The following is a 14,441-nucleotide window of genomic DNA, read 5'->3' as shown; positions in this document are numbered from 1 at the left end:
GCCAGATAATATGGAATTAAGATCTAAAACAAGGAAGGGAAATGCATGACCCTCTGATTCTTTAAGACAAAGGTAATGAATAATATGCTGAATCTACAGTAAAAATCAATGTAAAACTAACTAATATAATAAGGAAGAATGTTGGGTCCCATTAAAGATTTTGTTTTTGGTAGGATAAAAATGCTCCCATGAATTTTGCCCCAAAGTTAGGACTACATGGTTTAAATTCGATTCTTCACATTTTTGTTTTGTTTTAAAAGCATTTTTTTCTTCTTCCATTGGAGAAATAGACTATTATTTTGCCTGGGAGTTAGCCTGAGCCACAGAGATTCACTAATTAGGTTTTCATGACTTGCTCATAAAAAATAGTCTCACTGACTTGATAAAATATATACTAGGTCTGCTTGTAATATTAAGAAGTTAAAACTATAGCAATATGGAAATAACACTTAAATATGAAATTTTTGAATTGTTATATTATTTGGATATACACTTTATATTTTATCTTTTCCTTTTAAGAAATAATAGATTTGTGCTCCCAATTTTTTCAAGACTGGGCTAATTTTAACTTTCTTTTTAAAATATAAGAAATTTTAAAAGCATTTTTGAAAAAAAATCACGTGTCTTCTAGCTTTAAAAAATCTGACATTTTCCTTACAACAAGCAATTACTTTTTGACTGATATTTAATTTGTAAAATGTGCTGCTTATAGGTTCATGAAATGTTTTTCCACTCAAAGAATAGACTTAAAAATCAATGAAATAATATATTTTATTGGAGTAAAAAATGCAATAATTAGTCTCTTGTGCCTTTAGGTGGGAAAAGTATATTTGCAGAGCACACACATTAATGATAAAGGTATGGGGCATGTTCATTGAAATGGAAAGAGATGTTAGCAGTACTCAGGTTTGGCCTGTTATGATGGCCACTAACAGAAAGAATTTTATTGACACCATCTCTTTGATAGAATGTATACATCCCATTCTTGTCTACATTAGTATTGCCAAATCTACCTCTTACCCATTACTGACACTGATCATTTGCCTTCCAGAGACACTTGTAAATGCCATGTTGACAAATTCAATCATACTAACTGAAATACATGCTATGTAACAGAAGACAGAGGTTTAGAACATTTCTTAAATGTCTGCAGTGCTGTTTTACTGTAATCAGTGGCTTTAAAGTTAATTTTGTTTTAGGTTATATATGCATATTTATCACATTTAGACTGTTTCATTTGTATAGTTCAGGTTAACTGTATAGAGACTCCAGAGAGAGAAAGCTAAAATGACTTAGTTGAATATAATTCATCTGTATCTCATGATTTTAGAATAGACTTAAGAATCAAAATTAGAATCTTTTCCACAAATATGAGCTGTTTTCAACAGTCATTGAACTCATGTTCTGAGTCAAACTTATTTTCACTTTCTTCCAATTGTTTATACTAGATATGAACTTTGATTTAGATAAAATATCAAGAAATATTTTCTATCTGCTTTTTAAACTTATAAAACTTTTGCAAGACGACCTTGTGATATTTTTGTAATTCTATCATTTTAACAACTTGAAACCTTTTTTATTACCAAGAGAGGAAAAACAACAACAACAAAAAAAAAAACAAAATCCCAAACCATGTCTCCCTGTGCAGTTCTGAAGTTTCCTAGCCAAGCTCATGAAGAAAAGCCAACTATAGTTAGGATCAGTTTTAACATTTCATTTTATGACATTTTAAAAGAAAGTAGAGACAATAACAAAAAGTAACCCCAAGCAAATGAACATCAGAGTTGTATATAGAACTGAGGATAAATTTTGGTCTATTCACAAGTAGATAATATTCCAAAATATAGTTTAGGTTGATTCTAAATCATAATCATCAGAATGATTCCTATCTTTAGCTCAGCAGGATAGCATCACTAAATATTGGTAGAAAATAAGAGAGCAAACCTTCAAATGCTCACTTGTTAATACCATCTGGGTTTCCTTGGAAGTGTGGTATAGTGGAAAGAGCACTAGACATGGAATAAAACTATGAATTTTGGTTCTGATATTTACTTGCTGTGTGACCTTAGGCAAGTCATTTTACTTCTCTGGGCTTCTGTTGTTTTCTTATACTTAAAATGTGAGGTTTTGGCTTGATCAGAGGCTCTTAACCTGGGGTCCACATTTAAAAACCAACTGGTTTGTTAACAGATTTTGGGGAGTCTGTGAACTAAAATGGGAAAACATATATTTCTTTTTATTAACTTCTAAATGAAATTCACCATTTCTGTCAATTATGAAGGTAGGCAACGAAACATATTCTGAGGGGGGCCTGTAGATTTCATCCAAATTCTAAAGAAGTCCATGACACACACAAAAATTTAAGAACTCCTAGGCTAGATAATCTTTAAATTCTCTTCTAGAACTAATGTTCTATGATCGTATGGTGAAATAAATTAATCAAAGGAAATAAATTTTACATAGAAAGAACTTTCTAGAAGTAACTATTAGCAACAGAAATTTTAAAAAAGGGAAGCCAAGCAGTCAGTCTTTGTTAGGTTGGCACAGATTTAGCAGCAGGAAAAAAAAAAAGATAAATCTGTGCTAATTTTTTTTAACTTCTATTCCCTACAAGAAATTAAACATGCCTGAAGAAAAGTAATGTATTTATGGTAAATAATCTATTCCTTATATATCTCCTAAGTCAATTTTTTTTAAAGCAATGAAGTTTGATTAAGGATCAGCGACAGAATGTAAGCTCCTTTTGGGAAGGTATTTTCTCATTTTGTATCCTCAGTACCTAACTCAGTGTGTGGCACATAGCAAATATTTAATAAATTGGTCAGTCACAAAGCACCAATCAAATGTATACTACATGCCAGGCATCATGCAAAGCACTGTGGATACAAAGAAAGGTAGAAACACTCTCCCTGTCCTCAGAGAGCTCACATTCTCCCAGAGGAGATCACATGTAAATAACTATGTACACACAAATATCTATATCTATATCTATATCTATATCTATATTTATATAGATATAGATATAGATATAGATATATACACAGAGTAAATAGAAGGTAATCTCAGAGAGGAAAATACTAGCATCAGGGGGAGGAAAGGGGCTGGTAAGGCTTTCTGTAGAAGGTGGGACTTCATCTGATTTCTGAAGGAAGCCAAGGAAGCTTAGCATTAAGGTTGAGGAGGGAGAACATTCTTAGCATAGGCAGTGTAAAAGCATGGACTTCAAGCAGAGGAAAAGCAAATAGACCAGTGTAGCTGAATTATAGAATATGCAGAAGGGAATAAAGTGTAAGATGACTGAAAGCATCCAGGTTGTGAAGAGATTTAATGCCAGAGGACCTTATATTCATCCTGTGTGTAATGGAAAGCCATTAGAGTTTATGGAGTGGGGGCAGGATTTAGAAGGTAGTGGGGATATGGCACAGTAAGATCTGTGCTTTGGGTAAATCACTTTGCAATCCAAGAGGATATTGAACTGGATGAGGAAGAGTACTGAAGCAAGGAGAACAATTAGAATGCTATTTCAATAGCTTAGGCAAAAATTGAGGAAGGCTAATGATCATTGTATGAGTACAGATTACAAGACATATAGGAAAGGAGTTGTGAAAGTAGAGGTGACAAGATTCAGCAACAGATTGAATATGTATGGTTGCTGTCAGTGGGAAGTCAAAGATGGTACAGAGGTAAGGCCTGGTTAACTGAGAGCATGGTGGTGCCTTCAACAACATTTGGAAAATTAGGAAGAGGGGAGAGTTTTGAGGAAAAAATAATGATTTGCTGGTTGATTGATTTTATAACACGAAACCTCACAGACATGACATATTTTTGCCCAAAGCCTTTCTTGTACTATTTGGTTTACTATACAATAAATGACAGGTTTTCAGTCAACTCATGAAAAAGAAGATATGAAATACATCTGATGTATGGTGTACATGATCTCTAAAAAAGCAACAGCCTACTTAGAAAACAAAATTTAAATTAATAGATTCTTTGAAATGTCCAAAATTGAATAAAAAGTTTTCTTTGCTTCTGTTTAATTTATTTTATGTTCTTTTTTATTGCTATACCTAAAAATGAGTGAGAAGTTACAACATTGAAAAAAATTAGTCCAGTTTTATAGTTTTTCATTTTTTAATTTTTACTCAACAGTGCTTGTTTGTTTGTTTGTTTTTTTGGTGCCTGATCCTATTGATATTCCAGATGTGGGATAACTGTTGGACTGGACCCTAAGAAGGAATTACAAATAGAGAGGAGGAAAAAGCAAAAATGAAAAAAACCATAAAAATGATCTTCATGGGGTCCATTGAAGGTTGAAACTAATCATATGTTCTTGAACACAGGCATAGAAGGGAGCATTAAGGAAATGCAACAGAAGAGCTGATAAATTTGGCCCTACTAAGATTATTCATTGAAGACATATGATATATGTTACTTAAAAAGTATTATTCTTGTGGAATCTGCTTTTTTATTGAATCTTGTCTACTTGGAAGTGAAATCATGCATTAATTTATAGACTTATTCTCTTTACTAAGTGAATTAAAAATTACATATTATTTCTGTTTTTGTCTGATTTTTTCTCCTTATTATTTTGTGCCTTTCTCTTGAGAGAGAAAAAAGGTAAAATAGTAATCTTCACAACTTCATTCTGGTTACATATAAATATACAATATTTAATATATGACAAAACTGAGGTAAGGGAAGATTAAGTGATATAGCAAAACCCACTAAATTTAGAGTTAGTAAAGCACCTTGCACATAGCTCACACTCAAAAGCTTTTGATGAATTTTAAAAAATTAAATGAATTTTTTTAAAAAAATCAAGTTCTATCTAATTTGTGCCCTACCTTTCTAGACTGTAGACTCCTAAAATAATGATAAGATTTGCTACAATAGCATTTCAATTAAATTCAGTTCAATTTGTTTCAACAGACATTTATTGTACACTATGTGTAAGGCATAATGCTAGGCATGGAGATAATAAGATGAAAAAGGACATAATTCCATTTCTCTACAGTCTAGTAAAGAGAATTTTAAAGACATGAAATAGGGTCATCTGAAAAGGACAAGGAAAGAGGGCACAGTCTTAGCCAGAAAGATTAAAGAAGGCTTCATTGAGGAAGTCATGCTTAAAAATAAGAGCCTTTCTTATTTGCTTGTATTTTTAAGACCAGCATAGCATAGTGCCTGGCACATATTAGGTCTTTAAAAAATGATTGTTGGAGGTGGAAAGCCACATGTAAGAGATAGTATAGTCAAGAGCATAGAAGCAGGACAAAGCAGAACAAGATTGGGAGAACACTGACTAGTCCATTTTATCAATACATTAACAAGCATTTATTAAGTGCCTACTATATGCCAGGCACTGTGCCTCTCATTAGGAACACTGAGATTTCAGAGTTGTCTTCATAGAGGAAATAGATGAAGCCAGTGGAGTAGAATACTTCGTCAAGAAGAGAAAAGTCTGGGGACTGAATTTTGGAAAATGTCCATTACTTAAGGGATAAGAAGAATAATAAAGAGACTGTGCAATAACTTTGCTTTATGTGTCACCTTCTATGTTTGAATAGTCTTTTCTTTAACAGAGCATAGCATTTAAGAGAGAGGTAATTTTGTGCCTTGTCTAATTCTTTATGTGAGATGGCGTGAGTTCCAGCATATCTATTATGATTAGAAATTTATATTGTATTATTTCAGAGCTATTGAATCTTTGTGTTTTTACACTTTGCTGGACATAATTATTCTCTCCCACCCCACCCCCAATTTAGAAAAACAAACAACTAAATTCTTAATGACAATACACCTATTTGGATAAGCCAATCCTTTTAGTTAGAATTTCTTCTAAGGGACTCAAATGCTATGTGTCCTTCATTTCTGAAACTGCCCAGTATAAAGAATACTAAGAGAAATTGGACAAGGAAATACAATAAGTATCCACTTGTCATCATTAGTACTGTTTTCAATTAAAGCATACCAGTCTTCCTCTAGCCCTACCTAGGTAGTGACATCTTTGATTTCTATCTCATAGCCAGTGCCAGTAGGAATGTTTTTTTTTTAATTCTCATCATAAAGGCATCTATGAAAACCAAGCTTAAATTTTAATAATTTTAACCTTTATTGCCAGCCAAAGAGATTTTAATCAGTGTTCTTTTCCCACTCTCCCTGCCCCAACCCTCAATGTTCTGTACAATCTTAACAAAGTAGGGCCTCAGAACAGGGGACAGCATGCCCCCCAGAATCACAACCAATAAGTTCATAGCCAGAATTGACAAAATGCTCTAAATACACTGCCTGAGCTACTGTGTATAGTACCCATAGGGATTTAGTGTTCTCTTGATGTGCATTGCTAAGCAAGCTCTATTATCATCAAAGTAAAATGCAAGTATCTGAAGGTGGATGCATTCCTTAAAAATGTACCTCTTTCTCAAAATTCTCACAAACTCCCTTTGAGGCATCCTTGCTGACCAGTCAACTAAATCCTAAAGATGATCAACAGATAAGATTGAAAATAATTAACTTCTTTCCCATCTGTGTAGTTCACTTTTGCCATTTGTTTTCAATTGAGTTTACCACCGAATTTCTGCAGAGAAAATAGGTAAATAGTATTTTGTTTACCTCAGATGGTTAATGTCTTTTTATTTACAACACAATTGCTAATGAAGCCAAATGAGACAGTATTGCAATGTGAGCAGGCTGAAATAAAAAGACAATTTAGAAAACCTGAAAAATATTAATCAGTCCAACAGCAATCATTACCTTATTGAAAAGGGAAAAGCACTCAATAAGGCAGAGCTGGAGCATAATCAAAAGATTTATAGCTCTGGGCAATGAAGTCCAAATAAAATGCATCCATTTTTCTTGATGGCACAGAAAAGAAAAGAACGAAGATAACATGGAAATAGTTACGCAACATAATCTTGTTTCCACATCACTAGAACACTCATAGGAGAAAAATGAGAAAGCTTTTAAATGATAAAATACAGTACATATATACACTTAGAGGATTCTTCTTCACTTCTGAAAACACACTCATGCTATTACTCTATTAGTACTAAGAATCAGGTTCCATTAAATGCCTCCTTTTACCTTTTAGATGGATACATTCATTACTTAAGCATTAAAAGGTATAACTGGGCCTGGTTTCAGATGGTTGCTGAGAAAGCTAACCATAATGGAAAACAATGGTTCCTTGAAAGAACCTAGGTAAAAACCATGACATATATTTTGTTCATTTTGAAAACCTATTAAATAAATCTTTTCATAGCTTTCTTAGGATGTCGCACTAAGCTATGCATTCATTTTATTTCATTTTACACAATATTTACATGATTTCATTTTTTACCCTTCCCCCATTTTAAGTTCCCTAAGGCCAGTGACCAGATTTTTGCATTTCTTAGTTATCTAACAAAACATAGCTCCTTGAACACAGTAGGCACTTGATAAATTTTTTTTAAATTGGATATAGTACCTTACAGGTAGTGGGTGCTCAAAATTTGTGGAACTGAATTTTGTATTCACGCTGTAGTCCTGTAAAGATTGATCTCTAATCATGGGTGGATTTGGATTGGTGTTGTGCGGCAAAATATGTCCTTATATGACCCCCTTGCATTTTTTTGGGAGGAGAGGAAGAGGACGAAAGGAGAGAGCTACATTGCTCCTATGCAAAGAAGACCATGTCAATGGACTGGCTTAAGGGGAGAATCACTACCAGCATCATAGCTCTCTCCAATAGCTTTTCTATGTGTCATCTGTAGAATGTGTCCTTTCCATGCTGAAAAAATGAATCAGGCTTACAGGCTTGACAGCTTAGGGATATCTATATTGTGTAAATAATTCAGATGCTTGAGAAACTTAGAAAATAATTCAGTTACAGACTTTAGCATACATTTTAAATAAACTAATTTTGATTTCTGGAGAGAAGCTTACCCTACTTTTAAAAAGAAAGCAAATTAGGGAATAGCAGCTCTACTCCATGTTGTACCTTGATAGCCCAAATAAAAGACTTGAGGATCAGCAAAGATGATACCCAGACATAAAACCTTGGGCATTATTTTTTAGAAGGTGTTCTGGATTTGAACTCAGAAGGATTATATTTGAGGTGTTCTGGATTTGAAATCAGAAAACCTGAATTAAAATAATTTTTTGCTCTATACTACAAGCTTCACCTTGAGAAAATCATTTTAACTTTCTGGATTAGTTTAATCATTTTCATAGGTATAAAATGAGGGGGCTGAACTAGATAATCCCTAAAGAATAATTGTTTTAAATACAATTATGGCCCAGTATTCTACATATATAATTATGGCAAAATTTCCCTTAACAACTGATTTCCTCTGCCTATTCCTTGAATTATTAATATAATGGCAACATTTTTTTTCAGCTTGAGGAAAAAGTATAATGTGAATCAATCTATTTGTCTACTATTGCAAGGAAATCATAGAATATGTCATCCCAATAACATTTTTTCAGTTATAAAACTGACACATCATTAATTTGATCTCCTATAAGTAACAACATTTTATTAATGGATGATACATATTTCCATTTAACTGAGTTTTTGAGGTTTGCAAATGAAGGTAAATTAATTGACCCATTCTTTTATGTATCCTTCATCAGCAAAAGTGCTAAACAAAACATTTTAATTTTCCTGGGTTTCTTCATCCTTTTTAAATTTTTATTAATTTTTGTGAAATAACATCTCCTTCATGAGTGAACCATTACTTGATGACATAGCACTTTGTGCACCCCTGTATGATGTCTTTACCATGTTTCATTTTATATTTTAGCTCTTTGTGTATCTATCATTCCTCCTATCAGACTGTAAGCTCAATGAAGGTAAGACACGATAGTGAAGTAGAAATAGTGTTAGATCTGGAGTTAAAGCTAGGTTCTCACTCTATGATCTTGGGCATGTCATATAGACTCTGTAGGACTCAGTTCCTCATCTCTAATATGAAGGAATAGAATATGATGTGCTTTCAGATTCCTTAAACTCTGAATCTCTTGATCATATCATCTAATTTTTCTATATTCCCCAGGGATTAGCTTAGTGTTGCAAACACAAAGATCTTGATAAATGTTTGTTGAACTGAAATGAAATATTGAAGCTAAATGAAAGCATGATACTATTGATCCATAATCACTTACCAGGATTCTTCCTACTACAACTTTCTTTTAGCATTGACTTTCTTAAAACAAACAAAATCTCATTTATCTTACGGCTTTAGCAAGGTGCTTGAAGTTAAAGGTTTTAATAAGAATTTCTTTCCTTGATATCCCAAGGGAGGAAAGTGTCTGCCAATTATCTAAAACTGAATATTTGAACAAGTATAAATGGTTTCCTTTTGTTTGTTTGCTTTAAAGAAAAATTGTTCTAGCAATGGGAGCATTTGAAATTTTCTCTCTTCCTCTTTAGTTATATTCTGACATCTATTTCTCGTCCAGTTCTTTTAAAAATAAATTATGCATTTTACATTAAACAATATGTAAAAATTTACTTTTTAAGTATAAAGAATATCTCAGTTTTGCCATAGTGAAGTTAGGATAGTCTCTGATAAAGATTTCTAACCAGAAAAAGCTAGTCCCAATACAGAAAACAAACATGTACATGACAGAATCCAAGGAGTTTTTTTTAAACCTTGAGAATATCAAATATAAATTACTAGAAAAAAATTGAGGTAGATAAACTTAAATTTGATTTACCACCGAGGATCATAAAATATAGCATATATATCCAGTACTTCCTTTAAGCATACAGTATAGATTTAGTCATATATACATGTGTATATGTATATATGTATGTATATGTATGTGTGTATGTATATGCATATGTATAGTCATATATACATGTGTGTATATGTACATATGTATGTATATGCATACACAAGTGTAAGATATAAATAGATGTGTCTCAGTATAAATAATACACATAGTATATTCCATCTATGTATGTTGTACTTTATTACATAACACTTGCTACTGTCCTCAGTGGGAAAAGCAACCAGGAAGCATATGAATCAAGATTCTACTTATATGTCTATTGTCAAGACTAATTATTATTTTTTTTTATTTTATACAAGATGATGGAGGATAGAAGCTATTGATGTCCGAGAATAAATGGGAGCGTGTTTGAATCTCACATAACATTTCATAGCTTAAACCAGTTAACACTTGATGTTCTTAATCCTGTATTCAAGGTAGAAACTCTTAAAGGAATGAGCTTCTAATATTTATAAGAGAAATATGAACAGAAACCTAATCCATGAATCTGTCCCCTAGTATGAATATTAGTCTTCAATTTTTACTTTTTCTTTGTACTCACACTTATGGATATTGGTATAAATACATCAATATCTACATTTCCTATACAGTTTTCTTTTTAATTTTCTAGTAATAATTGTGACTTTACTCAACAGGTTCAGTTAACATCCACCCACCCACACACCCTTCCTCTCATATACATAAATAATATCAACACAAAGAGCTTGTGCATCTCAAGAGGTGACTGATTTCTTGAAGGTACAATTTTTATATAGTTAATATTTAAAAGATGTATAAACTTTTTAGTTAAATTTTTAAATACTCATGGAGATCAAGGTGCAATTCTACTTTACAAGAAAGTTTAAAACATAATGAAGTGTATTATAATTGATTTTACTCTGTTATTTTAGGAATAAATATAGGAAATGATATCTGAAATTCTTACTTTCCTCAAAATCAGCAAATGAAGTGAGAGTTTAAGGCTTGCTTACATTTTGGTTTTGTTCAATGAGAAATTTTAGCATCCTACCCACCTACTTTGCCCTAAAAAATAAAATGCCTACAAACTCAGGAGCCCAAAGGGTGAATATATTAAATAACAATTGTAAGATCTTTAAATGACAGCTCAAAATATTTTATAAATCCATTTCAAATGTAAATTTTTACTGTAAGCTAGCTCAGATATTCTTTGTAGGCAAAATCAGAGAACTTGCACACTGACAAACTCCCTAAAGTTTCCATTTCTTTTTTCTTAAGGGGAATGTTTTAAAATAAATAAAAACTGAGTAAGAAATTAAACCCAGTGACAAGTTCTCACAGTAGCACAATAGTCTCATGCACAACCAAAATAAAATCCATTTGCCATCCATCATTATCGTAATTTTTCAATTTTTCCTTGGAGCACATACCTTAGTTCTATAATTCTCATAGACATGTTTTCTCTTCTTCCCTTTCCTGTTTTTTAAATGGAACTATTACTCTTCAATCCAGTTCAAACAGGCCCATATTTCATATAGCAAATTTCCATTGATGACATGAAGTATAGATTTCATGTGAGAACTCCCACAGTTCTTCCCATGCAAACATGGGAAAGAGGGATAATGAAAGTGAGAACTTGGTGTTTCATATTTATCTATCTTCTAAGGGCTGTCTACAAAATATTTAAGTAGTCTTGCAAAGTTTTTCTGATGTGTAGCAATATAGAAAGAACATTGTATATGAAGATCAATTTTGTTTACTCATCATTATCATCCTCATCATCACCACCATCACTACCATCTAGACCATCAATGACCATTATTACTATCACCAAAGTGAACATTTTTGGTCAGAATCCTAGCTGACATTTGGATAACACAATTTTAGTCTATAATTCCACTGATGAAAGGAACCAACTATTCAGTGATCCAATGAAGAATTTAACAACAAAACAAAACAAACGTCTTGGTAGGCATATCCTAATTTTTCCTCATTTCCTGAAATGACTTGTATGATGTGGACTATCTTTCACTTTGAGAGATAGCGACTGAAGCTGTAATTTCTTTTTGGATGAGGAAATTTCCTCTCAAAATGGAGGTCTACATTTTCCCAGAAATTTATAACCTCAGGGTTTTCAAGTTAATGATAAGAGAAGTGATCCGCCTAGTGTGATATAGCCAGTATGCAGCAGAGTTAAGATTTGAACACAAGGCTTCTTAGCTGCAATGGCAGCTTTTTCTCCTCTAAGCCAGACTGATTATTTTCCCTATGAGGACTACACAAAATAAAAAATTGTATTCCTTCTGAATTCTGAGTACACAGTAAATGAGAGAAAGTCATTGTAGCCAACATTTTTTCTCCTCCCCCCAGATTTTAGACAATAAAAAAATAAAGGCATGATTTAGACTATAAATAATTATGTCAATAAACAAAAGCATCTGAATAAATCTATTATTCTATTTCATGGGATATAACAACTTTCAAAGATTTTCCAGTTTTAGAAGTACATGTCCAAATGAAGAAAGGCTGTTTAGCATGTGGCCAAAGGAACAGTGCACTTGGGACCTAAAGACATTAGGAATTCCATTCTAGATTATGTCAGCATACTAGAATTGTGACTCAGACTTATTTTCCCTGAGACTTTGGTTAGCCAGCTGTAAAATGGGAATAGCAATATTTGTATTATTTATATCATAGAATAACTTAGATAATCACTATGAGATAATGTTCTTGGAAGTACTTTGTAATGGCAAAGTAATACATAAATGTAAGCTATTTTTATTAGCTAAATGAGGCATGTTTACCAAAATATCCATAAAAAGAATAATACAGTCCAAGGCAAGAGAGGAAATATCTCCACCATAAGGATTCAGCCTGACCTATGACCCAATTATATCACTGATTTGGTCACTGTAGTTGTAACTTGAAGAATTTTTCCCTGGATGGGCTACAGAGTGAGTCTACTCCAATCAGAGTGCAATCTCAGAATGTTTTAAGCCAAAGAACATTTAAAGAGTGATTTTCAATTAATTAGCATTTCTAAGGATAGCTATGAGACCATCCTCAATGCAAACCCTATAAACAAAATGTGAAATAAGCAATTCACTAATCACTCAGTCAGTACCTTCTCTAAGCCAACCTTTCAAGCATTCTGCCCCAATTACTCCCTTTTAATATTGTTTTCTTCTTTCTTTCTTCCTTCACTTTTTTCCTTTCCCTTTTTTCAATTTATCTGTCCTCTTCAGTTAAACTTATCATAATGATAAAAGTAGAATACATTTTAAAATGTCTACTGTATTTATTAAATACAATTTAAAATGCCCCCATTCTTAATTTTTAAAAATCAAGTGAGTTATGCAGCCTTTTCTATGTCTCTCCCCTCCTCCCATCCAAAGATAACAAAAATTGTTAACCTAAGTAAAAATTACTTTTGTACTATGTGGCCATAGAGAGATCCTTGAACTCTATGCCTTTCAGAAGTCCTTATAGGGAAAAAAAATATCATCACCCTTAGTCTAGGATATAGAGAATGTAAGCACAAAAGAATTTTCAGGTTGATAAATATACTGTGATTATCCAATATAACAAAACATTTAATAAAAATTGAATTTCTACTTCCAAAATGAAAGAACTAACTTAATTCTCAGTCAGAGGTAAGGAGGAAAAAACAAGATGCCCAGAACTGTAGGGAACTATTAGTTCCTTAAGCTTTCAAACCGGCTAGTTTAAATAAATTAATTTTGAAAAGCTCTTCTGAGTTTGGAAGTGGGGGAGGATTTCTAAAGGAGTTCAGAAAGGGGTTGATGTATTGGGGAATATGACCCACAAATAACATTAAAAAATAACAACAACCATGTTCCTTAATACCACAAGAAAGAACATTGTAGTTAAAGAATCACCATCTCAGTCAAACATTAAAATTCTTTGGTTTAAGTAAATTTTTTAAAAAGTCTAATATGCATTGCAACTGGAATAGTGCCTATACAACAGTTACAGCCCAGCTAGGACATTCTTCTATTACTCCCTGTAGGCACATTTCCTTGAGTTCATTTAGAGAGCAGCATGCAACTTCTAAGCAATTTATGGTTGCCTTTTGAGTGTCAGTATGTTAATAAAGAAGACCAAAACGTAGTGGCAATCCTATTACAATTAGTATACTGAGTCACAATTTTTGCTTTTGATGTTTCAGGTCTTTGAACTCCCTGAGCTTTGATTTGGTGTTTAGAAAACACTCTTACCACAGAAAACAGGGCATCTGAGAGAGAACAACCCAATGGAGATACATTTTTGAAGGCATAGGGAATACTTTAGTCCAGAAATAAGTACACAAATTTTCTTGCTTATCTTTTTTTTGTGGCAATTAATGTTTGGATGACAAATGAGTGATTCTAACTTAAAGAAATGCAAAAAAAGGAATTAGAAAAACCAACATTCATACCTTATTATGTGTCTGAGTTTGTCCAACCAGTATAAGGATATTTGATGAGATGATAGATAAGCAGAAGTTAATTAAGATTATTGACCTCTCAGATCGGATATACCTGTTCAAAGAGATAAATAATTGCAAATGTTAAAATTTGAAATAGGCAATCAGAGATTTATCTTTTACAGCTTTTAAATTCATCAAGAATTAGGCCTACTGAAGCATGGTCTATTACATATAAGAAAACATGTTTTTAAATGCAAAATTTTACAAAGTTTTTTTT

General features: G+C 32.5%; 1 protein-coding gene across 1 annotated transcript in view; it reads right to left on the bottom strand.

Annotated features, from left to right (window-relative positions):
• The window catches only part of ADGRB3 (adhesion G protein-coupled receptor B3), a 902,542-nt gene that overhangs the window by 162,468 nt on the left and 725,633 nt on the right, over positions 1 to 14,441 (bottom strand). Inside the window, exon 18 of the mRNA XM_027852945.1 lies at positions 14,174 to 14,276. Coding sequence (XP_027708746.1) covers positions 14,174 to 14,276 — 103 coding nt within the window. The remainder of the gene's footprint in view (positions 1 to 14,173; positions 14,277 to 14,441) is intronic.

The sequence above is a fragment of the Vombatus ursinus genome, unplaced genomic scaffold (assembly GCF_900497805.2).
Source record: "Vombatus ursinus unplaced genomic scaffold, bare-nosed wombat genome assembly UNPS02009835.1, whole genome shotgun sequence".
Classification (NCBI taxonomy): Eukaryota; Metazoa; Chordata; class Mammalia; order Diprotodontia; family Vombatidae; genus Vombatus; species Vombatus ursinus.
Note: the sequence above shows the minus strand (reverse complement) of the source record. Positions and strands in the feature narration are given on the sequence as shown.